Source organism: Pantherophis guttatus, chromosome 4, assembly GCF_059756535.1.
Source record: "Pantherophis guttatus breed Tessera chromosome 4, ASM5975653v1, whole genome shotgun sequence".
Taxonomy (NCBI): domain Eukaryota; kingdom Metazoa; phylum Chordata; class Lepidosauria; order Squamata; family Colubridae; genus Pantherophis; species Pantherophis guttatus.
The window spans coordinates 22,484,355-22,509,362 of NC_142066.1; the positions used below are offsets into that span (position 1 = coordinate 22,484,355).

Here is a 25,008-nt window from a genome sequence, read left to right on the forward strand (position 1 = left end):
CCTCAATTGTGGTCGTAGGTTGAGGACTACCCATTAAATGCCATTTTCCCACTGGTTAGGTAGCAAGGGATACCTTGCAATATTTAATCTCCTTTTGCAATCTTGAGTAAGATGAAAAATCCAGACTGCAAATAATTGTCTCCGTATCAATGCCTTTTTTTTTAAAAAAAAAGAAAGATCCAGGAACCATCTTTGTTTTAAAATGTAATACATATATATATATATATTTATATTTATTATAGAGATATAGATGTTTATCTTATATATAAAATAGCACTTTCTTATATTTTACAAAACAGAAAATGAAACCCAAAAAACGATGCTATCTCATCCTTCGGTTCATCCTTTCCTCTTGACGAAAACAAAACGGAACTCAACAACGTAAAATAAAGGATAGGATTAAATCCTAGCCCTTGCCCTCCCCCCCAAACAAAACTCTAAAGTAAACCCAGAGAAGCCCCAATCCCCCAAAAAAACTGCGGCTGTGTGATTTCCCCATTTTCGTTTGCCCTGAGATGGGGAGCGGGGGGAAGGGGGGGAAGGATCTCGGCCCCAGTCCGCCTAACCACCCCGACAGCAGGGAGCAAGCAAGGAATGGGACTCTGTTGTGGCCAAAGGTGTGTGGCATGGCTGTGTGTCTATGTGTGTGTGGGGGGGGGGTTGTTTTCATGGTCGTTGGATACACATGGCTTAATAGGCAGGGGAGGGCTTCAGTCACTCTTGCTTTTGGGAGGGATGGCAGAGACACCGTTAGTGTAAGTGGAGGCTTGGGCAGGCTTGGGGAGAGCGCAGGCTGGAGGAGGGCGCAGGTACGTGCTGAACAGACGGGCATAGTCGGGGTGATGGAGAGAGAAGTCCTGGAATTGACCTGGTTACAGAAAAGAGGAAAACAAATTGCGTCGTTATAAAAAAGGACTCTAAAAGTGGCATAACAGAAGGTAAGTCTCTCTTGAATCAAGCATGACTTTAGATCAGGGGTCCACAACCTCTGGGCTTCAAAAAACTTAGCAAGGGGTTCTCTGCCTGGTGCTGGGTGGGCGTGGCCTAGTCGGCCTCCTGCACCACGGCGGGGTATGTGTGTCTTTTTGCCCTCCCCGGGCTCCAGAGGCTCTCCTCAAGCTTCCGGGAGGGCAAAAATGGCCTCCATAGGCTCTGGAGGCCTTCCTGATAGGCCCGATTTTCACCCTTCCCGAGCCTCCGGGTACGCCTTGAACTTACCTGCATCCAAAACGGGCAGTGTTGGTACTCCTGGGAGGGGCGGTATGGGCAGGGCCAGCCAGGAGTGGGATTTGGTGGTTCTCCGAACTGCACAGAATCTTAGCTAGAGGTTCTCCCGAACCCCTGCAAACCCCCAACATCCCACCCCTGATAATTTTTGTATATCTCATTTTTTCTATGGTGATAATTTTTGTATATCTCGTTTTTTTTTCTACGTGTTTCACTTTTCTTCTTTCTACTGTAACTGCTATTCTGATAGCAAATCCTTCATCAAAGTTATTGCATTACATTCTTGATTAAATGATCTTTCCATTGATATATCATTTTATGGTACTACTCCCCCCCTCCCAAAAAAAAGTGATGTTATTCGCTAGTTTTAGAAAATACACTTTTCCCAAAAGGTTTCCACAATTTTGGCCGCTATCGTAGATGGCCTCTTTGACCTCCTCTTTCAAATTGGTGGTCCTCTCTGTCCAGAATTTCAAAGAAAAAAACCCCAGGAAAGCCCAGTTGTCTTCTGGAATACCAAAATGACCTGATGATTGAGCATCTCCAAAAATCTCTGAGCACCAAAATGCTCTGCAGTATCTGTCATAAGTGGCTTACCACTGCGCCGTTTTTCTAGGATGTGTTTTTGACTTCCTAGCCTAGAAATTATTCTATGGTTTTCCCCTCCAAGGACCAAGAAAATCAAACCTTCGTTCCTCCCCCCCCCACCCCACCCCTGAGATCAGCCCAGATTATTTAAGGGCTGATCCAGGCAAAGATGCCACACATCCATTCAGCCTCTGCTGACTGCCTGGGCAGGTTTTATGGCAACAATACAGAAGTGAGTTTGCCATTTGCTTTCTTCCAGTATGTTTTTCAGACTTCCCAGCCTAGCCTACGGCCCTGAGACATAATGTGAGCAGTCGTCTGTCTAAACTCTTAGCCAGGTATAATTTGGCTCTGCTGTTTTTCGAGATCAGCTAAACTCAATTAGATGCTGCTCCCTTAGGCCCAAAGCCAGCTGCGTGACCTTGGGCCAGCCCTTCTCTCTCAGTCCTTTGAAGAAGGCAGTGGCAAACCACTCCCAAAAATGTTGTGAAGAAAACTGCAGTTGTTCTGCAACCACCACCTTCTATAATAGGGAGCCTACCTTTTAAAGCTCACATATGGACAGTCATTTCTCTCCTTAATTGGGCACCTTCCTTATTGCTTCCATGATTAGAGGAGCAGGCAACCAAAGGCCATCTTTTAAACCTTAGATCTCTGACAGCCACAAGTAGGGTGGCAATGATCAGGGGTGGGCTTCAAAAATTTTAGCAAGGGGTTCTCTGCCCGGTTGCTGCGTGGGCGTGGCCATGGTGGGTGTGGCCTAGTCAGCCTCCTGCACCACAGCAGGTGGGTGGGGGTTTTTGCCCTCCCCAGGCTCCGGAGGCTTTTTTCAAGCCTCCGGGAGGGCAAAAACGGCCTCCCCATGCTCCAGGGGCCCTCTGATGGCTGGAAACAGGCCCATTTCCAGCCTTCCTGAACTTCCGGTAGGCCCGTTTTTCGCCCTCCCCGAGCCTCCATACGTGCCTTGCACTTACTTGCATCCAAAATGGGCAGCGTGGGGACTCTTGGGAGGGGTGGTGTGGGCGGGGCTAGCCAGGAGTGGGATTTGGGGGTTCTCCAAACTGCACAGAATCTTAGCTAGAGGTTCTCCCGAACCCCTGCGAACCCCCAGCAGCCCACCCCGGCAATGATACTTCAGGGGTCCTTAGTGCCCTCTGAGCTGGTTGTTTTCTTGCAGACATTCCCTTACCCAAACTAGGTCATGTCTAGTCTAGCATGGATAATGTTACCGAGTTTGGGTAAGGAAACGTCTGCCAGAAAACAATTAAGCTCAGAGAGCACCAAGGGCCCCTCAATTCAACCCTGAGCTACAAATGAATCATGTTCATGATTCTTCAATTCTTTGGGTGATTGTTGAGGGTATTGAAATACAAAATGGACATACTAGGCTTAAAAGAGGCTAAACAAGTTTATTTCTGCCCACATTTCCTTCTACACCACAACTCAGATAACTATAAATGGAAGAGATGCCGTTTAGACCTAGGACCGTGATGGCGAACCTATGGCACATGTGCCACAGGTGGAACGCATAACAATATCGGTGGGCATGCGAGCACAGCTCTGGTGGGATCGGAAGTCGGCAAACGGGCCATTTCCGGCCTCCGGAAGGCCTCCGGGGGAATGGGGAAGGTCGTTTTCGCCCTCCCCAGGCTCCTAGAAAGGCTCTGGACCTTGGGAAGATCAAAAACGGAACTTCCGGTCCCACCAGAAGTTGGCAAACGGGCCGTTTCCAGCCTCTGGAGGGCCTTGGGAGTGGGGGGGGAAGGCTGTTTTTGCCCTCCCCAAGCTCTGGAGCCTGGGGAGAGAGAAAAGCGGGCCTACCGGGCCCACTGTGCCATCACATGCCAGGAGCGGGGGGGAAGCGGGGAAGAGTGCGCACATGTGTGGGGCACATAGAATTATGGGTGTGGGCATGCATGTGAGTGAACCCCTCTCCCCCCCCTCCTGGCACGCGATGGCAAAAAGGTTAGCCATCACTGACCTAGGATCATGATCTTGGAGGTCTCCACGGCTTACAGAAACAAGCTTTGGTGTGGGATGGTGTGGGATTATGGCCTATGAGCCCCCCGAAATTTTCTTATCCAAATCGTACTTCCCTCATGGTGCTTCCATATCGTATCAGTGGCCAGAAAATAACAGTTTTCCTCTTTCTCAACTCCCTGTATCCTTTCCATCTATCTGTTTCTTCCATGACTTGCTGCATGGGTTTTTAGCATCCTTTGGATGACCTACTACTGTACACAGTGGGGTGCTTCCTTCCCATCCTGTCATTTCTTCTCACCAAGGTTAAGCCCGTCCCGGCTGTGGTCCTCGGTGCAGAGTCGGCCATAGAGTTCAGTTCCGTCCACAACTGGAGTGCCCAGCAGGAGGCGCAAAATGGCACAGAATCCATCTTGGTGCAGACAAGAGGTTCCTGTCTTGGCCTCCACCTCTGAGAATAGCTGGTAGACAGGAAAGATGCCAGTAAATATATGACTATAAAATCATATTAGCATTTCACTGTAATTCAATATAAAGAAGAGTTTGACAAAGGAATGAAACCGAAAGACATTACACAAAACCTATCTAGCTCTGACGTTCACAGCTCCACCTTCTTTAAATCTTCAGTTCCTATTAATCTTTTATTTTGATGTCCATGCTGATGTCCACCTTCCAATCTTTAGGCAGTGGTGAAATCCTCCATGGTTCGCTGCCTATGCATGCGCGGTACATGCCAAATGCACGCTGTGCATGCACAGCGCATGCCAAATGCGCGCTTCGCATAGAAAAAGGACACTTAACAAGGTAAGTAGAACAGTGAGGGGTGGATAGCTGTGCCACACGATTTAGAATTGCTAGAAAGCAGGATTTCCTGCTTTCTAGTGAATATATATCGCACGGCACAGCTAATTGTCAGAAATACCAGTTGGGATGAACCAGTAGCTTTTATCACTACCGGTTCGCTCGAACTGGTGCGAACCGGTAGGATTTCACCACTGCTCTTTAAGTTCTGTGTCTGCCAATTTTCCTCCTTCTGTATTTTTGACCACCTCACTGACAAAATATTCTGGATGTCGGGCTTCACTCGCCACCCAGAACTGGAACCACTCCAAGAAATTCACAAGTATTCAATATAGGTAGCCCTCAACTTACAACAGTTCAAAGTTACAATGACACTGAAAAGAAGTGACTTATGACCATATTTCACACAACCATTGTAGCAACCCTGTGGTCACATGATTTAAAATTCAGATGCTTGGCAACTGACTCGTATTTATGACGGTTGCAATGTCCTGGAGTCACGTGATCACCTTTTGCGACCTTCTGACGAGCAGGTTCAATGGGGAAGCCAGATTCATGTAACAATTGTGTTACTAGCTTAACAGCTGCAGTGATTCACTTAACAACTGTGGCCAGAAAGGTTGTAAAATGGGGCAAAATTCACTTAACAACCGTCTCGTTTAGCCCCAGAAATTTTGGGCTCAGTTGAGGTTGTAAGTGGAGGACTATCCATAATTTCTGACGAGTGATGTTTACAAAGTTAGCAAGCCATGAGGAAAAATTTCTAGGGACTGCTGTGTTTGAGGAACGAGCTCTATTTAGAGAAACATTATTCAAACCCATCTGTATTTTTTCTTTCCTGCCCCTCCCTTTGGCACGGAAGAGCCAGGATGGGGAGGGGAATTGCAATGGAAAGATTTGCCATCAGTTGTACTTCATTGACACTGTGAGAACTCCTACACATGAGAGAAAGATCTTGAATTGAGCTTAGCTCTTGAAAACTTTATAGACAGATCCCTGTAATTTTCTCAACTGCAATATGAAAGTGGGTTATTAATGTCTATGGGGATTCTCAGTCATCCAGGTCATGGTTATCCCAAAGGTGCTTTTTCAAGAGGCGACTGGACTTTCTGGTTTTTCTTTGAAGATGTTTCGCTTCTCATCCAAGAAGCGTTGAAGACGTTTCGCTTCTTATCCAAGAAGCTTCTCGGGTAAGAAGCGAAACATCTTCAAAGAAAAAACAGAAAATCCAGTTGCCTCTTGAAAAAGCACCTTTGAAAGTGGCTTGCTACTGTCTTTTTGGGGATTTTTTTAAAAAAACTTTCTAGGGTAGCTCTGGCATGTCCAGGTGCTCCCCGTCCAAGTACTAACTCCGTGTTTTTCAATCATGGCATCTTGATGGTGTAAGGACTTCAACTCCCAGAATTCCTCAGCCAGCAGGGATCCAAGTCAGGGGTGAAATCCAGCAGGTTCTAATAGGTTCTGGAGAACCGGTAGCGGAAATTTTGAGCAGTTCGGAGAACCGGCAAATACCACCTCTGGCTGGCTCCAGAGTATGGTGGGAATGGGGATTTTACAATATCCTTCCCCTGGAGTGGGGAAAGAATGGGGATTTTGCAGTATTCCCCTGGAATAGGGAGAGAATGGGGATTTTGCAATATCCTCCCCCTGGAATGGGGTGGGAATGGAGATTTTGCAATATCCTTCCCCCAGGAGTGAGGAGGGAATGGGGATTTTGTAATATCCTTCCCCTGGAGTGGGGAAGGAATGGAGATTTTGCAGTACTCTTCCCCTGGAATAGGGAGAGAATGGGGATTTTGCAATATCCTCCCCCTGGAATGGGGTGGGAATGGAGATTTTGCAATATCCTTCCCCCAGGAGTGAGGAGGGAATGGGGATTTTGTAATATCCTTCCCCTGGAGTGGGGTGGGAATGGAGATTTTGCAGTATCCTTCCCCTACCACGCCCATCAAGCCACGTCCACCAAGCCACGCCCACAGAACCGGTAGTTAAAAAAATTGGATTTCACCACTGATCCAAGTCCTTGCTAAACATCTCACCCGGCCTTCTGCAAGCTCATTTCCCCTGCCCCTCAAAGCTCATCAGAGCCATTACCTCAAAAGCCCGACGTGTCAGTTGCTGTGGGTCATGTTCTCCCTGTAGAGCTTCTAGGGCTAAGGCCACTTCCCGGGCATCCATGTTTCCATTGGAATCCTGGGAATCGAAGCAGGAAGTATGAAAGAGTTGGAAACATGGCAAAAGGGCGAATGAAGAAAGAAACCACTCTAGTCTATGCACACAGTCCTCGACTTACAACAGTTCATTCAGTGACCATTCGAAGTTACAATGGCACTGAAAAAAAATTATGGACCATTTTTCACACTTATGACAATTTTTCACACTTATGACCATTTTTCACACTTATGACCAACACAGCATCCCCATAGTCGCATGATTTACATTCCGATGCATGACAACAGCTTCCTATTTATGACGGTTGCAGTGTCCCCAGGTCACGTGACAGTTTTTTGCGACCTTCTGACAAGCAAGGTCAGTGGGGGGAAGCCAGTTTCGCTTAACAACCGTGTTACTCACTGAACAACCGCAGCGATTCACTTAACCACGGTGTCAAGCCAGGTCGTAAAATGGGGCAAAACTCACTGAACCCACAGAAATGTTGATCTCCATTATGGTCGTAAGTCGAGGACTACCTGTACTCCTCCTCCTGTTCTAGCAGGGGGCTGGACTAGAAGACCTCCAAGGCCCCTTCCAACTCTGTTTATTCTATTCTATTCTATTCTATTCTATTCTATTCTATTCTATTCTATTCTATTCTATTCTATTCTATTCTATTCTATTCTATTCTATTCTATTCTATCTTACCTGCTGGAAATAGACGCAGATCTCTTCCACAGCTTTAGGACAGGCCAGTCCCAGCCAATGGGCAAGCTCATTTGGTCCCACCTGCCCTGAAGTGCCGACAGGAAGCACATCCAAATTGTATTTGATCCCCTCCGCTGGGTATCTGTCGATTGATATATTTGCAAAGATGAAAAGGAATGAGACCTGGAAAGCTTGTCAGTCCTCTTAGCAGCATCAGCCACAAAGAGGTCTCTGTCAGGTACAAGAAACCAGGAGCTGGGATAGTGTTGGAAAATACTACGAGTTTATTTCATGTTACCTTACATGAATTTGATTCACTAACGGCCAAGGCAAATTGGCACTAGATAAAAGTCAATGGAATTCACCGGGGCTGGACTGAGGTCGCTTGTGGCTATATAAGGATTCTGAACTGATGACGTGTTTGACGCCTCCTTCCCTCCTCGGGCTCAGACTGCACATTTCCTACAGTATCCATACTTTCTTCTGTATAATCCATATGTTTGTTGAATAATATGACACAGAAACATTTCTCTTTTTTATATCTATTGTGAACAGAAAAGCACGGGGTGTGTTGCATGGGCTCAATTCTGTGATGTGACCAGAACGTAGGAGAAATGTGCTGGGGGAATTTGGCACTGTTTTCTCTCAATCCCTGAGCCATTTTTTAAACTCAGTTTTTCTTTTGGGGGGCGGGGGTTTCTCCCACACAGAGTGTGTCTTCCTATTCTCTTCAGGGTTTTTTTTAGAGTTACTATGGTAACAAACAGTCAGAATTATAACTTAGTTAATTAATTTCTGTCCAAAATATTTTGAGGTAGGAAAGAATAAAAGAAAAACATTGCTTTTTTTAGTAGTATACAATATCCAGTGATAACAGATTTTTCCGGAACACTTAAACAAACAAACAAAAATGCAAATTAGCTTCACTGGAATAGAATGAATTTGCATACTCACTGATGGGAAAGGAACTTGGGGACATCTATTTATTTTAGATTTTTACCCTGCCCTCTCAGGCAAGTCGGCAAGCAGTCCTCCATTTTAGTGGAATTGAATTTGTTTTTCCCACAGCAGTAAAGCTGAACCCTGATTTACTTAACCATGTTTTCCTCAATTATCCCTATAACTGGTTCATAGGCCACCTTGAGTGACAGACTACTTTATATATATTTTCATTAGAATTTTTCAATGTAGTAATGATATACAGAACAAAAACAGAGAGAGAGAGAGAGAGAGAGAGAGAGAGAGAGAGAGAGAGAGAGAGAGAGAGAAAGAAAGAAAGAAAGAAAGAAAGAAAGAAAGAAAGAAAGAAAGAAAGAAAGAGGGAGGGAGGGAGGGAGGGAGGGAGGGAGGGGAAGGGAGAGAGGGGAAGGGAGAAAGGGAGAAAGAAAAAGAAAGAAAGAAAGAAAGAAAGAAAGAAAGAAAGAAAGAAAGAAAGAAAGGGGAAGGGAGGGGAAGGGAGAAAGAGAAAAAGAAGGAAGGAAGGAAGGAAGGAAGGAAGGAAGGAAGGAAGGAAGGAAAGAAAGAAAGAAAGAAAGAAAGAAAGAAAGAAAGAAAGAAAGAAAGGGAGAAAGGAGAAAGGAGAAAGGAGAAAGGGAGAAAGAAAGAGGGAAAGAAAGAAAAAGAAAGAAGGAAAGAAAGAAAGAAAGAAAGAAAGAGGGAGGGAGGGAGGAAGGGGAAGGGAGAGAGGGGAAGGGAGAAAGAAAAAGAAAGAAAGAAAGAAAGAAAGAAAGGGGAAGGGAGGGGAAGGGAGAAAGGGAGAAAGAGAAAAAGAAGGAAGGAAGGAAGGAAGGAAGGAAGGAAGGAAGGAAAGAAAGAAAGAAAGAAAGAAAGAAAGAAAGAAAGAAAGGGAGAAAGGAGAAAGGGAGAAAGAAAGAAAGAAAGAAAGAGGGGGAGGGAGGGAGGGGAAGGGAGAAAAGGAGAAAGAGAAAGAAAGAAAGCAAAAAGGAAGGAAAGAAGGAAAAAAGAAAGAAAGAAAAAGAAAGAGAAAGAAAGAAAGAAAGAAAGAAAGAAAGAAAGGAAGGAAGGAAGGAAGGAAGGAAGGAAGGAAGGAAGGAAGGAAGGAAGGAAGGAAGGAAGGAAGGAAGGAAGAAAACAAACAAACAAACAAACAAACATACAATTGATTTTCCGGTGTGCTTCGTTGTATTAAGTGGAATATAACTGGAAATTATAAACGCACCAACCTGGACAATCTTTCCCAGGTTCTTTCCCAGGTGTCATTCCACTCCTACCTGATCTGCTGCTCACAAAGCAGACCTTGTGCCAATGATAATGCTATGCTAATCAACTTCTGATCCCCCTAACAGCTACCGCTTCTCCATCATTAGATTTCCAAGAACAGAAGCAGTACTTCACCTGTTCCCCCCTAATAGCAGGAGAGGCTGACCCATAATCTATCAAAAGAGGCCTCTCTGTTCTTGTCGCACCCAAGTTGAATGAAGGATGAGATTCAACCCTTGATTTCATCCACCAAAGTTCTTTCCTTGTCCTGGTGACCTCTCACCTGGCCTTCCGGATAGCCTTCCCCAGTTCCCAGATGCGTGGCTCCAAGGCTACTCTCAAGCGCCCTACAACAGTCACTGGAAGATTGCCCACAAATTCGCAATCTGTGGCAGGGATCCCCAGAGCTCTAGTTAAAGAAGGAAACAACATAAGGACAAGAAGATTCTTATGGGGAAACACAGATTCATCAAGCAAGAGGAGAAACATCTTATCCATGTGCACCAAGAATCAGGCTTACAGCTGCAGTAATTCTCCCATTACACCTCAGTGTATTTTCCAGAGAAATAATTTTGGCTTCTAGTCTCTTGCTGAGGTCATCAGGGAGCCCAAGCTAGCATCCTGTAGATCAGATTCAAAGCCTAGCAAGACGGGGAAACCTCTATATCAGGGGTGTCAAATTCAATTTCATTGAGGGCCGTACCAGGGTTGTGTTTGACTTTGGGGGGCCAGGGTGGGTGTGGCCAGCTCGATGTCATTCCTGTCGGAGGCGCCTGTGGTGGCCCAAGCGCTCTGCCAGCAAAAATGGGCTCCTGAGCTCTGTTTTTGCTGGCAGAGGCACCATGGGTGGTCCTTTGCTGTTTCCAGGGAGGCTCCGCAGGCTGGATTTAAGCATCCCACGGGTTGGATCCGGGCCCTCAGCCTTGAGTTTGACACCCCTGCTCTACACTGATGGATTTTGCCATAATTAACGAACAGGCCAACTCTTCTAATCCAGGGGTCAGCAACCTTAAACACTCAAAGAGCCATTCGGACCCATTTCCCACAGAAAAGAAAACACCGGGAGCCCCAAAACTCTTTTGACATCTAAAGTGTCAAGAGCCTTGGTAGTACAGGGGTTTAAGGCACCCTGTTATTAAGCTGGTTATTAAGACCAGCTGCCTGCAATTACTGCAGGGTTCGAATCTCGCCAAGGCTCAAGGTTGACTCAGCCTTCCATCCTTTCTAAGGTAGGTGAAATGAGGACCCAGTTTGTGGGGGCAATAAGCTGACTTTGTATAAATATACAAAAGGATGAAGGCTATTGCTGAGCACATTGTAAGCCGCCCTGAGTCTTCGGAGAAGGGCGGCATATAAATCAATTTTTTTTAAAAAAAAGTGAATATAACACTGCATATATCATTTTTTGCCTTTATGCTATGTATAAAAAAACTTATTTATCCAAGGTTGGCCTATTGGGGGTTGAAAAGCTCAATAAATTGCGTGCCGGTGGGTATTCGCATATTGGCAGTTGTGATGCATATTTTGAGTGACAGGGAACTGCAGCAGAGGGATGAAGGAACCACATGCGGCTCCAGAGCCGCAGGTTGCCGACCCTTGTCTAGTCTGTTCAATTTATGAAGAGCCTTGGGCTTTCTCTACTATGAATTCAATTTTTCCAGGTGCCTTCTCAAGTCTTCAGAGGTCAGTTTCAGCAGCACACAGAACCTGGATCCCAAACCAGTCTCAATATCTTCTAAGCATTTCTTATAATGTTGAGCCTATCTTTCCTTCCGTTGCACCAAGGGGTGAAATGCTCCTGTTTTGGACTGGATCGCCCGATCAGGTAGTGATGGCGGCGGGTGGTTCAGAGAACCGGTAGCAAAAATCCCTGCGCCCCCTCCCCACCATGCCCAGCTGAGCCGCACGATCATCAGAGGCTTTTTTTTTTAACTTTTAAAAGCATTTTTTCTACAACCTCTTCCGACAAAAAAAAGCTTTTAAAAGTAAAAAAAAAAAGCTTCTGATGATCGCGTGGCTCAGCTGGGATTGTCAGAGGCTTTTCAAAGCATTTTATTCTGCAACGTCTTGGCAGAAGAGGTGGTAAAAAAAATGCTTTGAAAAGTCTCTGACAATCCCAACTGAGTTGCCTGATCGGCAGAGAGGTATTTTTAAAAAAGCCTCTCTGACGATCCCAGCTGAGTTGCTTGATTGGCAGAGGCTTTTCAAAGCATTAGAAAAAATGCTTTGAAAAGTTAAAAAAAAAAAGTTGGCCATGCCCAACCCAATCACATTACAACCCCCCAACCAAGCCATGCCCACAGAATTTTACATTTCACCCCTGGTTGCACCCCAAACTCCCCGTTTACAAAAAGCATCTCCAACTCACTTGGCCATCACTTTCTGGACATTGTTAGCATATAGTGTGGGGTTCACAGCCTCTTCGGGACTGGGTTGATAAACCGGGAGAAACTAGAAAGGAAAAGGAAATCAGAATTAAAGGAAAATTTAATTTCTGGAGAACTGAGTTATAGTATGCAAAAGCCTGGATTGTCAAGACAATGGCATCAACTTTAAGAGAGATTGTAGGCCAATCTGAAGACTGGAACCTGAGTGCCCAAGTCTACATAAAATTGTAATTTTTAATAGGGCAGAAAGGAGAAATTTCCCATCCACTGTTTTTGAGAGTGGGTTTCCAACACACCAGTCAAAGTCAAAATGTGAGGGAAAAAAATGTACCATATTGTTCGGACTATAAGATGCACTTCTTTGCCTCCGAAAAGGGGGTGAAAATGTCTGTGTGTCTTTTAGACCAAATATTGTTGAAGCCCCACCCACCCGCCGGGTGTTTTTTGCCTCCGCAGGCCCCATTTTCAGGCCTTTATTCGGCCTTTTTCAGGCCTTTCTACGGCCCGTTTTTGGGGCTTTTTTCAGCCCATTTTTGGGCCCATTTTCGAGGCTTTTTTCAGCCCATTTTCGAGGCCTTTTTCAGCCCATTCTCGAGGTTTTTTTCGGCCCATTTTTTAGCCTTTTTTGACCAATTGTTTCAGAAAAAACAGCCTGAAAAAAGCCTCAAAAACAGGCCGCAATAGTCAAAAAATGAGTTGAAAAAAGCCTTTAAAACGGGCCCAAAAAAGTCTCAAAAATGGGCCGAAAAAGCCTCAAAAATGAGCCGAAAAAGCCTCAAAAATAGGCTGAAAAAAGCCTTGAAAATGGGCTGGATAAAGGCTGGAAAAGGCCTGAAAAAAGGCCCGAGGAGGCCAAAAACTTTTTTTTTGTTGATTTTCTCTTCTAAATTTAGGTGCGTCTTATAGTCTGAAAAATATGGTACGTCCTGCAAATATCCCTTCAAGAGGAATGATCACAATCTCCCCTCTTTTCTTCTTACCTCTACTTCTACAGTCGTGCAAGGCTGAGATGCAGTCAACCAGATGACTTTTAACCTGGAAGAAGAAATGGAAGATGACTCAGACTTGGTCTTGCTAACAAGAGGAATACATATGACCAGCCATTATTATAAAACCATTATTAGGAACTTACACTCCGGGTCCTCTCCATGCCCAGGTGGTTGAATCCTGTAAAAAAAAGAAAGAGAGAGATATTTGGCTTTATCTAACAAAGTGGCATGGTCCATAAGGGGCCACCGTAATATAATGAGTCCATAATGGTCCATAATAGAGATCCATATAATCCATAAGAAGGCTCCACACCCATTTGCACTACTCAGGTGACTCGGAGAACACAGAAAAGCCTCCAAAGGCTCTTCAGCTGCTTCTCCATTGCCATTTTTATAAAGTTAAACACTTTATATAACAAAGTTAGACACTTTGTTCTGACCCGGCTGATCCAAACATGACAAACCCTCTGAAATTAACTCAAAGATTCCTTTAATCAGGAGTGCCGGCAGCCCCGGCAAAAAGCTTCTCTAGCAAGTTGGTCCGGTTGGAAGATGAGTAGTTATTTGCCACAGCTATTCATCTCTGCCCCCTGCCTTTTATCCCCAGAGCTAGGGTGCAGCTTTGCTAGCAGCGGTGACTCTTCCTTCCCAAGGATCGGCCTGCAGATTTCCACTGTTCTCCTCTCCTCTGCCTTTTGCACATCTGTGCATCAGGCACTAGATCCAGCTATTCCTCTTCTTCCTCATCAGCCACCTCCAGACCTGGGGGCTGTTGACTCTCCATCTCAGGGCTGACGGATGGCCCATGCTCTTTCTCTCTCTCTGCTAGCTCCACTCCCTCTTCTCCCTCAGAGTTCTCAGGTTGCCTTGATGCTGACCCTGACTCCCAGGCCTCCCTCCTCCTCTGATTCGGCTGTTGGAGGGGCCGGTGGCCAACACACTGATCTAACTTAATATCTATGGAGATTCGCAGTCATCCAGGTCATGGATGTCCCAAAGATGCTTTTTCACGAAGCAACTGGACTTTCTAGTCTTCAAAGAAAAACCAGTTTCATCTTGAAAAAAGCACCTTTGGGACATTGTAGCTTAACATTTACTTAGAAAAACCAGCTTCAAAAATACAGACAAAAAACACTCTCTCTCTGGCATCAGTAAGATAATCCTTAATTTAAAACCATTCATTGAGTGACCATTCAAAGTTACAACGGCATCGACAAAAGTAATTTACAGCTGACATTCATACATATGAGCATTGCAGAGTCCCCATGGTTACGTGATCAAAATTTGAGTGCTCAGTAACTGGCAGGTATTTATGATAGTTTCAGCAAGGTCACGTGATCATCATATGCAACCTTCCCTGATGGCTTCCGACAAAGCCCATATGGAGGTGAGGGCTAGATTGCTTAATGATTGTGTGACCTATCCGTGTTTCCCCAAAAATAAGATCAGGTCTTATGTTAATTTTTATTCCAAGAGAGGCATTAGGGTTAGTGATGGCTAACCTTTTTGCCGTCACGTGTCAAAAGTGGGGGAGTGCGGGGTGGTCATGTGCCCATAATTCAATGCCTCCCCACCCCCTGCGCATGCGTGCGCGACCCACGCCCCCGTGCTCCCCCCGCTTTTGGCATGTGATGGCAAAAAGGTTACCAGTGGGCCTGGTAGGCCTGTTTTTCACCCTCCCCAGGCTCCAGAGGCTTTCTTGGAGCCTGGGGAGGGCAAAAATGGCCTTCCCTACTCCCCCAGAGGCCCTCCGGAGGCCAGAAATGGCCTGTTTCCCAACTCTTGGAAGGCCCGTTTTTGGCCTTCCCCAGGCTCCAGAGGTTTTCTTGGAGCCTGGGGAGGGTGAAAACACCCCCCCCCGGGAGGCCCTCCAGAGGCCAGAAACAGCCCGCTTCCTGACTTCCGGTGGGCCTAGAAGGCCCAAAAATCAGCTGGCCAGCAATCACATGCATGCTGGAGCTGAGTTAGGGCAATGCTCGTGTGCCCACAGATATGGCTCCGTGTGCCACCTATGGCACGCATGCCATAGGTTCGCCATCACAGCATTAGGACTTGTTTTTGGGTTAGGTCTTATTTCCGGGGAAACATGGTACTAAATGTGTCTGTCTGACTAACAATCTTAACTGGGGCTTATTTTTGGGGTTAGGGCTTGTATTACAAGCATTCTGAAAAATCATGCTAGGGCTTATTTTCCAGTTAGGTCTTGTTTTCGGGGAAGCAGTGTCCAAGCGGCAACTGGACTTTCTTTCTTTCTTTCTTTTTTGACGACATTTTGCTTCTCATCCAAGAAGCTTCTTCAGCTCTGACTGGATGGTGGGGAATGGAAGGGTTTACGTTCCTTGCAGACAACTAGTGATTTGCATCCTTTTCAAGAATCTATCTCCAGTGGCAGCTTAAGGACGAACAGACTGATTACAGCGCAGGTGGCTACATTCTGAGCAGCAGCACTGGGGATTCGTCGGAGATACATGATTAATCCACCATAGCTACGAAATGTAGCATACCCTTTTGCATTACAGTATTTAATCAGTATGGGCCTCACAGTTTCAAGGATTGATATTATAGTATAGTTAGGCCGTGTGTGTAACTGACAGATTGGATGCCAAATTGTGATTTTAATATAATTTTATCTGTTATTTATTACTTTATTCTAGAATTTTTAACTGGATATTCCTTGAGTGTTTTTTATTTATTCTGGTCTCTGGTTTTTGACTGTAATAAACTTGATTTGATTTGATAGTCGTTGAGGTCCCTTGGAGATTGTCTCTGTCCTCAGGGTCACCCGAGTAGTGCAAATGGGTGTGGAGCCTTCTTGGAACTGCTGAAGGGACTGTGTTGTGTAGCTGTGCTTTCTTCAGGATGTTTTCTGCCCTGTTTCCCTTCACTGTTGAGCACAGGGGGAAGGCTGTTGGAGACAACCATGACCTGGATGGCTGAGAATCTCCACAGATGACAACGTAAACAACTACGACAACTGTGGTAAAAGAGGTTGCAAAATTGGGAACAACTCATTTAACAACCATCTTGCGTAACAACAGAAATTCTGAACCCAATTGTGGCTGTAAGTTGAGGACTACCTATAATTATTACAATGCTAAGACTATCTCCTAAAGTTCGTAGAAACTCACCACAGAGTTGGGGTAGCGAATGAGGACCGGCTGAATGGGAACACCAGATATGAAGGCACCTGAGAACATAAAGCACACATGGTCAGAGTTACTCATCTGTCCTGAGGGCTGAAAGGGTGGCACGGTGGGTCAGTGATTAAGAGGCTGGGCTTATTGGTTAGAAAGCCGGGAACCCAGCTTTGAAACCCGAACGCTATGTGACAGGATGAGCTCCTGTCCTCACTCCAGCTGCTGCCCACCTAGCAGTTTGAAAGCACGCAAATGCGAGTAGATAAATAGGTACTATTTCGGCGGGAAGGTAACAGCGCTCCGTGACATCATACTGGCCACATGACCGTGGAAATGTCTTCAGACAGCGCTGGCTCAATGGCCTTGAAATGGAGATGAGCATCGCCCCTTAGAGTTGGCAATGACAAGCAGAGTAAAATCCACAGGGATTTACCGTTTTTTCATCGGAGTGCTGAAGAGGAATCTAAGGTACGTATATTTTAAGGTTGAAGGGTGAGAATACTCACAAGTTTTCACTCAAATCAAAACTCAGAGAGAAAGTCTTTTTTTTTTCAGTTTTCAAAAGAGATTAATCGAATTGGTGACCCTGTCTGCTTTTCAAAGCAGGCAATAAAAGGCCCTAATAGGTAACCCCTTGTGTCAATCATAAAGAGTTGTCTTTTAAGGCAGGGCAATCTCCGATGCTAGTTAATTGGATTGGTAAACCAATCCATTGTTTTACACCAATTGAACAGGCTTCCTGATGTCTTACCTGGTTTAAACTTCAATAAGGCTTTTTTGTTTGAGCAGGTCCCCTCGGGATAGAAAAGCACCTGGAGAAACAAGTCACACAAATCAAGAGAGGATCTTCAAACCTTTAACCAGCCAGTTTGGACCAGTTCGGGTGAACCGGTAGGGGCAATTTTAACTGGTTCACCGAACCAGTAAATACCACCTCTGGCTGGCCCCTCCCCTGTCCGCCCACCCATTCAATGCTTGCCCCGTCCACCCTGCCCTATATATGTCGTCTTTGCCACACGGCCCAACTAATCACCTCGCCTCTGCTCTGCTCAGCTCACCAAAGGTAAGCATGCCGCCTGCTCGCCCTTCGCCTTGGGTTGGGGGCTGGGGCCCAGGGATGCGCCATTCCCCAAGGCCCTGGAGCCTCTCCCCACTTGCCGCCCACTGCCGACCTCGGCCAGATCGGGGAACGACCCATTCCCCAGCTCCGGAATTCCCAGGCCTCCTCGGGAAGGGAGGGTCATGTGACTGAGTGGGCATGGCCAACTCAATGTCACTCACAGCAAGGTGCTGCCCATCAAGCCACGCGCACCAAGCCATGCCCACAGAACCAGTAGTGGAAAAATTTGAATCCTACCACTGCCTTTAACCCTCCCATATTGTCAAGAGGAGCTAACTTAATGGATCGGGTCCTCCATGTTTTACCTGTGGCCATTTCCCCTGGGATGTTGCTCGTTTCTTCACTTCTTCCACCACCTTTTTCCGAGAAGCTGGATCATGGCGGGAAACCAGGATGGCCTGATTGAATCTCAGCAGGGCTGGAGGGGATGAGCAGAGGGGAAAGAGAGGAACAAGTGGATGCAAAGCTTTTCTGAGTCACTGCCGGGCAACTGGCCTGAGAAATATTTTCCCAAAGGATGCGAACTTATAACAGTTCATTAAGTGACAAGGTTAAGTGAAAAGGGACGTGGTGGCTCAATGGCTAAGACACTGAGCTTGTCAATCGAAAGGTCGGCAGTTCAGCGGTTCGAATCCCTGGTGCCATGTAATGGGGTGAGCTCCTGTTACTTGCCAACCTAGCAGTTCAAAAGCACGTAAAAAATGCAAGTAGAAAAATAGGGACCACCTTTGGTGGGAAGGTAACAGCGTTCCATGTGCCTTTGGCATTTAGTCATGCCAGCTACATGACCACAGAGACGTCTTTGGACAGCGCTGGCTCTTCGGCTTTGAAATGGAGATGAGCATCGCCCCCTAGAGTCGGGAACGACTAACACATATGTGCAAGGGGAACCTTTACCTTTACCTTAAGTGACCATTCAAAGTTACAATGACACCAGAAAAAGTGACTTATGATGTGTTTTTCACACTTATGACTGTTGCAGCATCCCCATGATCATGTGATCAAAATTCAGATGTTTGGCAACTGATTCATATTTATGACGGTTGCAGTATCCTGGGGTCATGTGAGCCCCTTTTCCCACTTTCTGACAAGCCAAGTCAGTGGGGAAGCCAGATTCGCTTAACAACCATGTTACTAATTTAACTACTGCACGGATTCATTTAATAGCTATGGCGAGCAAGGTTGTAAAAATGGGGCAGAATTCACTTAATGGTGGAAATTTTGGGGCTCAAATGTGGACGTAAATTGAGAACTACTGTACAGCACTTGCTTCATGAAATCCAAAGCTGCCAAGGGAATGAATTCTTTATAAGTTCATAAGCTCCTGCTGGATCAGTCCAAAGAGTCATTTCATTCTCATTCTCAATTCATTCATTTTAGTGAATGACAGTGTTAAAATCAGCACAAGGTAGTGACAGTCTTAGAACAAGCAAATCAAGGTGACCAAAATCCAAGCCATCAGAGCATTTGCTACCATTTCATAGTGGCAAAGATATACAGATATCTGGCTATACAATAGATTTGGACAGGTGGAAGGAATTATGGAACAGAAATCATAAACTCACAATGTCAAGAGTGTATAAAGAAAACCTCTATAAAATGTTTTATAGCTGGCATTATTCACCTGCAAGATTAATGAATATGTATAAAAATAAATCTGTTAAATGTTGGAAATGCAACCAAATATCAGGCTCATATTATCATATGTGGTGGACATGTCTCAAAGCAAAAAAAAAAAAAAAAAAACTGGAAAAAAATACATATATGGTTGGAAACTATGACAAAACAACATACAGATTTGAAATCTGAGGCATTATTGTTGGGCATGCTCCCAGGAAACTATAATAAGGGTAACACATATTTAATTTTACATATCCTAACACAGTGATGGCTAACCTTTTTGCCATCACATGCCAAAAGCGGGGGGAAGCAGGGGGGGTCGCACACGTACGTGCCCACACCCATAATTCTATACGCGCCACGCCCTGCACATGCATGCGTGACCCTCCCACGACCCCCCTCTTTTGGCACGCGATGGCACAGTTGGCCCGGTAGGCCCGTTTTTTGCTATCCCCAGGCTCTAGAGCCTCTCTGGGAGCCTGGGGAGGGCAAAAACAGTTTTCCCCAACCCCCAGAGACCCTCACCAGGAAGGCCCAAAAATCAGGTGCCTGGCATGCACATGCACACCAGAGCTGAGCTCGCGTGCCCACCGATATGGCTCCATGTACCATCTGTGGCACGCGTGCCATATGTTCACTATCATGGTCCTAACAGTAGCCAGGATTGTATATGCACAATACTAGAAAATTCCAGGAACCCCTATAGATGATACTATAATAAAAAAAATTCTGGAATGTGCAGAAATGGATAGGCTAACCCTAACAATCAAAGGAAAAGAAGACTCAGAATAAAGAGCCTTGGTGGCGCAGCAGACTAAAGCACTGTTAAGTAACACCAGCTGCCTGCAATTACTGCAAGTTCAAATCTCACCAGGCTCAAGGTTGACTCAGCCTTCCATCCTTTCGAGGTAGGTAAAATGAGGATCCAGTTTGTGGGGGCAATAAGCTGACTTTGTATAAAATAGAACACCGCTTAGGGAAGGCCAAAAAGCTCTATTAAGCAGGTATATACAAAAGTATGAAGGCTATTGCTTAACGCATTGTAAGCCACCCTGAGTCTCCAGAAAAGGGCGGCATATAAATCAAACCAATAAATAAATAAATAAATAAATAAATTTCATAACATGGGAACTATTCTACAAATAGTTAATTGACAGATACTGAGGTTAAAATTTATGTGATTTATGTGAAATATGGACTACACGAGAAAGAAAAACTGATGAGTAAATATTTTGGTGGTTTTCAGCATACATAATATCCAATTAGCTCTGGCAATGATACAGGAAACGATGAGTAAGACCCAGGAAACGATTGCCAACAACCATGAGGAAACAAGACGAAATCATGATGATCTGAAATCTGATGTGGGAAAGATAAATGACAATATACAGAAAATAGATGACAAGATAGAAAAGATCCAACAAAATATTGTCAAGAATGAACAAAGGATCCAAAAGACAGAAATTAAAATGGAACAGACAATAAAAAAGTAGAAATGCTGGAACATCAACAGCTGACAAGCAGCTGAGAGACGGAAGACTCACTTACATTTCTGGAAATGGAAAAAGCATCATTTTATTTAAGGTTCCAGAATATAACGGAGACCAAAGAGGAAGACCTGGGAGAGATTATGATGGAGATCTTCGCAGAAGCATTGCAGAGAGATAAAAATGATATAAGAAGAGATATCGACGAAATCTACAGGGTGCATACTAATTATGCTCGTAGGAACAAACTTCCAAAAGAGGTACATGTCCGGTTTATGAAGAAAACAATAAAAGAAGAGATATACAGAAAAATGAGGGAGGGGGCGATGTACCACAAAGCGAAAGAAATAATAACTCTAAAACAAATCCCGAGATGTGTGAGAGACCAGAGGAAAAACTACAACTTCCTTACATCACAACTAAACAAGCATAAAGTGATGTTTCGTTGGTTACTGCCAGATGGCATCTTATCTCATGGCAAGATAAGAAAGTGAGGATAGACAACCTAGAGGGAGCCCAAAATTTTTTTGATCAGTATTTTGTCATGGAAGAAGAGCAAGAAACCAGAGAGGAGTTGGAAAATAAGAGCCAAGAAGAACAATCTATAGAAGGAACGGAAGAGGAACAAAAGGGAAGAGAGAAACTGGAAAGAGAAAAATTGGAGAGAGAAGGAGCAAGGGGAAAAATACAATGAATAACAAGGAACAGAAACAAACAAAAGACAACTAATAAATAAGAAGGAAGATGGAACAGGAAATAAAAATGATTTCGATAAATATAAATGGATTGAACACTCCAATTAAAAGAACACGAACATTTGCTAAATTATATAAACTGGAGATGGATATAATTAGTCTACAAGAAGTTCACATCAAAAAAAGTCATCAAAAAATATTAGAAAACACAAGATAAGGAAACCTTTAGACTTCACTATCAGATAAAAAAAAAAGAGGTATTGCGGTTTACATTAAGAAGCATCTAAAAACAAAACAGATTTATGCATACAATGAGGGAAGAATCCTAATGATTGAAATACAAACAGAGTCTAAAATGATATTATTGATTTCGATCTACGCACCAAATGAAAACCAACGGGCCTTCTATGAAAAGGTACACAATAAAGTAAAAGATTTGGATTATGAAAACATTTGCCTTGTAGGTGACTTTAATGCAATTTTAGATACTGAAAAAGATTACAAGAGCACCAAGAAAAATAAAACTAGGAAAAAAAACCCTGCCAGACACTTTTATGGAAATGGCGCAAGAGCTATGTCTACAAGATGCATGGAGAGAAATAAATAAGGAAAAAAAACAGTATACGTTTTATTCTAATCCACATTTATCTTGGTCCAGGATAGACATGGCCTGGATGACAACAGACCTTAGAAAAGATTTGGAAGAAATAGAAATATCGACAAACATATGGGCGGATCATAGCCCACTAAAAATAATTTGGAAAGGATATCGAAAGAAAAAGAGATGGATGATGAATGTCGAAATCTTAAAAGAGAAAGATTATATACAAGATTATATATGGGGAGAAACAGACTCAGGCTCAACCCATCCAAGACCGAGTGGCTGTGGTTTCCGACATCCCGATATAGTCAGTTGGTGCCATCACTGACTATTGGGGGCAAGTCACTGGCCCCCACGGAGAGGGTTCGCAACTTGGGTGTCCTCCTGGACTCACGGCTGTCTTTAGAAGAGCACATGACGGCCGTGGCCAGGGGGACTTTTTATCAGGTCCGCCTGATTCGCCAGTTGCGTCCCTTTCTGGATCGGGACTCGTTAAATACGGTCACTCATGCTCTCGTTACTTCCCGCCTGGACTACTGCAATGCTCTCTACATGGGGCTCCCCTTGAGGAGCACCCGGAGGCTCCAGCTGGTCCAGAATGTGGCCGCGCGGGTGGTTATGGGAGCGACGTGGCGCTCCCATGTGACCCCCCTCCTGCGCGAGCTGCACTGGCTCCCGGTGGTCTTCCGGGTGCGCTTCAAGGTTTTGGTTACCACCTTTAGAGCGCTCCATGGCATCGGACCGGGGTATCTACGAGACCGCCTTCTGCTACCAACAGCCTCTCACCGACCAGTACGCTCCCATAGAGAGGGGCTCCTCAGGGTGCCGTCGGCCAAACAGTGTCGACTGGCGGCCCCCAGGGGGAGAGCCTTCTCTGTGGGGGCACCTACCATCTGGAACGAGCTCCCCCCAGAGATACGGAAGATCCCGGACCTGCGCACGTTTCGCCGTGCTCTCAAAACTTTTCTATTTCAGCAAGCTGGCCTGGCCTAACTCCCATCTTTTAAATTTTTAAATTTTTTAATTCGTGATTTTACAAATTGGGTGTTTTAATCTGTGTTTCGGCCGAAATATTTAATAATTTTAAGGGATTTTTTAATATTTGTATTATCTGTATTTTATCTTGGCTGTTCACCGCCCTGAGTCCTTCGGGAGTAGGGCGGTATAGAAATTTGATTAAATAAATAAATAAAATAAATAAAATAAATGATAGAAAAAGAAATGAAAATTTTCTTTGAGATTAATTGTAAAGAGCAAACCTCTCTCCAAAATCTGTAGAACACGGCGAAAGCTTACATAAGAGGTCTGACAATAGCATATTCGGCGAAGAAAAATAAAGATAAACAGCAGAAAAGAGATAAATTGTTCAAAGAACTTAAAGAACATGAATACAAACTACAAAATGAACCACAAAACAAAAAAGTCAAGGAAAAAATAGGTTTGATAAAACATGAAATAAATCTGATCACACAAATAGAAATAGCTAGGAAAATTAAATTAGTGAAACAAAACTATTTCAAACATGCTAACAAGGCAGGCCGATGGTTGGCATATAAATTGAAGAAAGAAAAGGAAAAACGGACCATACATCAATTACAAGACAACACTGGAGAGATACAATACAGGAATATGGACAAAAAGAATATAGCGAGAGCATTTTTTCAAAAATTATATGAACAGGAAGAACCCTCGGAAAAAGACATTAGACAATACCTAAGAGAAGTTGAGATTAAAGAATTAACAGAGACACATAGAGACCTATTGGATAGGCCAATTTCAATGATAGAACTTATTGTGGCGAGGAATAAACAGAAAATAAATAAAACTCCGGGACCGGATGGAATACCAGCAGAGTTCTATAAGAACTGCCAACATTCAATAGATGAAATCCTGCTTGAAGTGTTTAATGATGTAATTATGGAAGCCAAAATTCCAAACTCTTGGACAGAGGCTATCATTACGCTAATACCTAAAGAAGAAGCAGATCACACACAGATTCAAAATTATAGAACGATATCTTTGCTGAATGTGGATTACAAATTATTTACGTCAATCATCACAGAAAGAATCAAAAAAATAATTAAAGATTATATATACCCGGACCAAAATGGCTTTATCCCAAAGAGACAGTTAAAAAATAACATGAGACTAATAATCGACGTATTAGAATATTATGAATTGAACATAGATAAACAAGCGGCCTTAATTTTTCTAGATGCCCAGAAGGCATTTGACAATCTTAATTGGAAATTTCTCACTCTACAATTGGAAGCCATGAAATTTGGGGATAAATTCATAAATATGATAAAAAGAATATACTCCTACCAGACAGCGAAAATAACAATTAACGGTGATTTAATTGAACAATTCCCAATATTAAAAGGGGTGAGACAGGGATGTCCCCTGTCCCCCCTATTATTTATATTAGCCCTGGAAACCCTCCTAAAAGAAATCGGAAGAGATAATGAAATAAAAGGCCTAAAGATCAAACGTGAAGAGTACAAACTCCAAGCTTTTGCTGATGATATTGTATTCATTACAGAACAACCAATAACAACCGGCACCAAGTTACTAGACAAGATAGAGAAATACAGGAGAGTAGCTGGGCTCAAAATTAATAAACAGAAAACAAAAATATTGACTAAGAACCTTACCAATCAACAAGAAAAACGATTAGAAGAGAAATTAGGCATACAAACAACAAAAAGAGTAAAATACCTAGGGATATGGCTGACCAATAAAAGTTCATCAATTAAAGAAGATAATTATGATAAATTAACAAAACAAATTAAGAAAGACTTAGAAATTTGGAAAAAGTTACAGCTATCTCTTTTGGGAAGGATCACCTCCATTAAAATGAATGTGTTGCCTCGAATACTATTCTTGTTTCAAGTGATTCCAATAAAACCGAGGAAGAACTTCTTCAAGGACTTTAATAAACTAATTGCAGACTACATATGGCAAGGGAAGAAGGCAAGAATTAAACTAAAACACCTACAGGACTCAAGAGAGAGAGGAGGATTGGCATTGCCCGATTGGGAAATATATTACAAAGCATCAGCATTAATTTGGATCAAGGAGTGGATGGAACTCAAAAACCATAAACTATTGAATTTGGAAGGATTCGATCTTCAGCGAGGATGGCATGCCTTCTTATGGGAGGGCACAGACAAAAGGCATGAATATTTTCAGAGACATACAATCAGACACGCATTATACCAAACATGGCAGAGTATTAAAAAGGCACATTATTACAAAATCCTGAAGTGGTTGTCAATGATGGAAGCCCAGATC

At 44.0% G+C, this 25,008-nt stretch overlaps 1 protein-coding gene across 2 annotated transcripts in view; it reads right to left on the minus strand.

Annotated features, from left to right (window-relative positions):
- Positions 1-191: 191 nt before the first annotated feature.
- LPCAT4 (lysophosphatidylcholine acyltransferase 4) overlaps positions 192-25,008 on the minus strand; it is a 63,047-nt gene continuing 38,230 nt past the window's right edge. Inside the window, exons 4-14 of one of the 2 annotated variants that reach the window (XM_034411488.2) lie at positions 17,617-17,729; positions 16,943-17,003; positions 16,183-16,241; positions 13,198-13,232; positions 13,046-13,100; positions 12,047-12,129; positions 9,962-10,087; positions 7,459-7,600; positions 6,691-6,789; positions 4,097-4,256; positions 192-868 (exon numbers count right to left, since the gene is read on the minus strand). In XM_034411488.2, coding sequence (XP_034267379.1) covers positions 711-868; positions 4,097-4,256; positions 6,691-6,789; positions 7,459-7,600; positions 9,962-10,087; positions 12,047-12,129; positions 13,046-13,100; positions 13,198-13,232; positions 16,183-16,241; positions 16,943-17,003; positions 17,617-17,729 — 1,091 coding nt within the window. In that variant the 3' untranslated portion in view covers positions 192-710. The remainder of the gene's footprint in view (positions 869-4,096; positions 4,257-6,690; positions 6,790-7,458; positions 7,601-9,961; positions 10,088-12,046; positions 12,130-13,045; positions 13,101-13,197; positions 13,233-16,182; positions 16,242-16,942; positions 17,004-17,616; positions 17,730-25,008) is intronic. The other variant, XM_034411489.2, reaches the window with a different exon arrangement.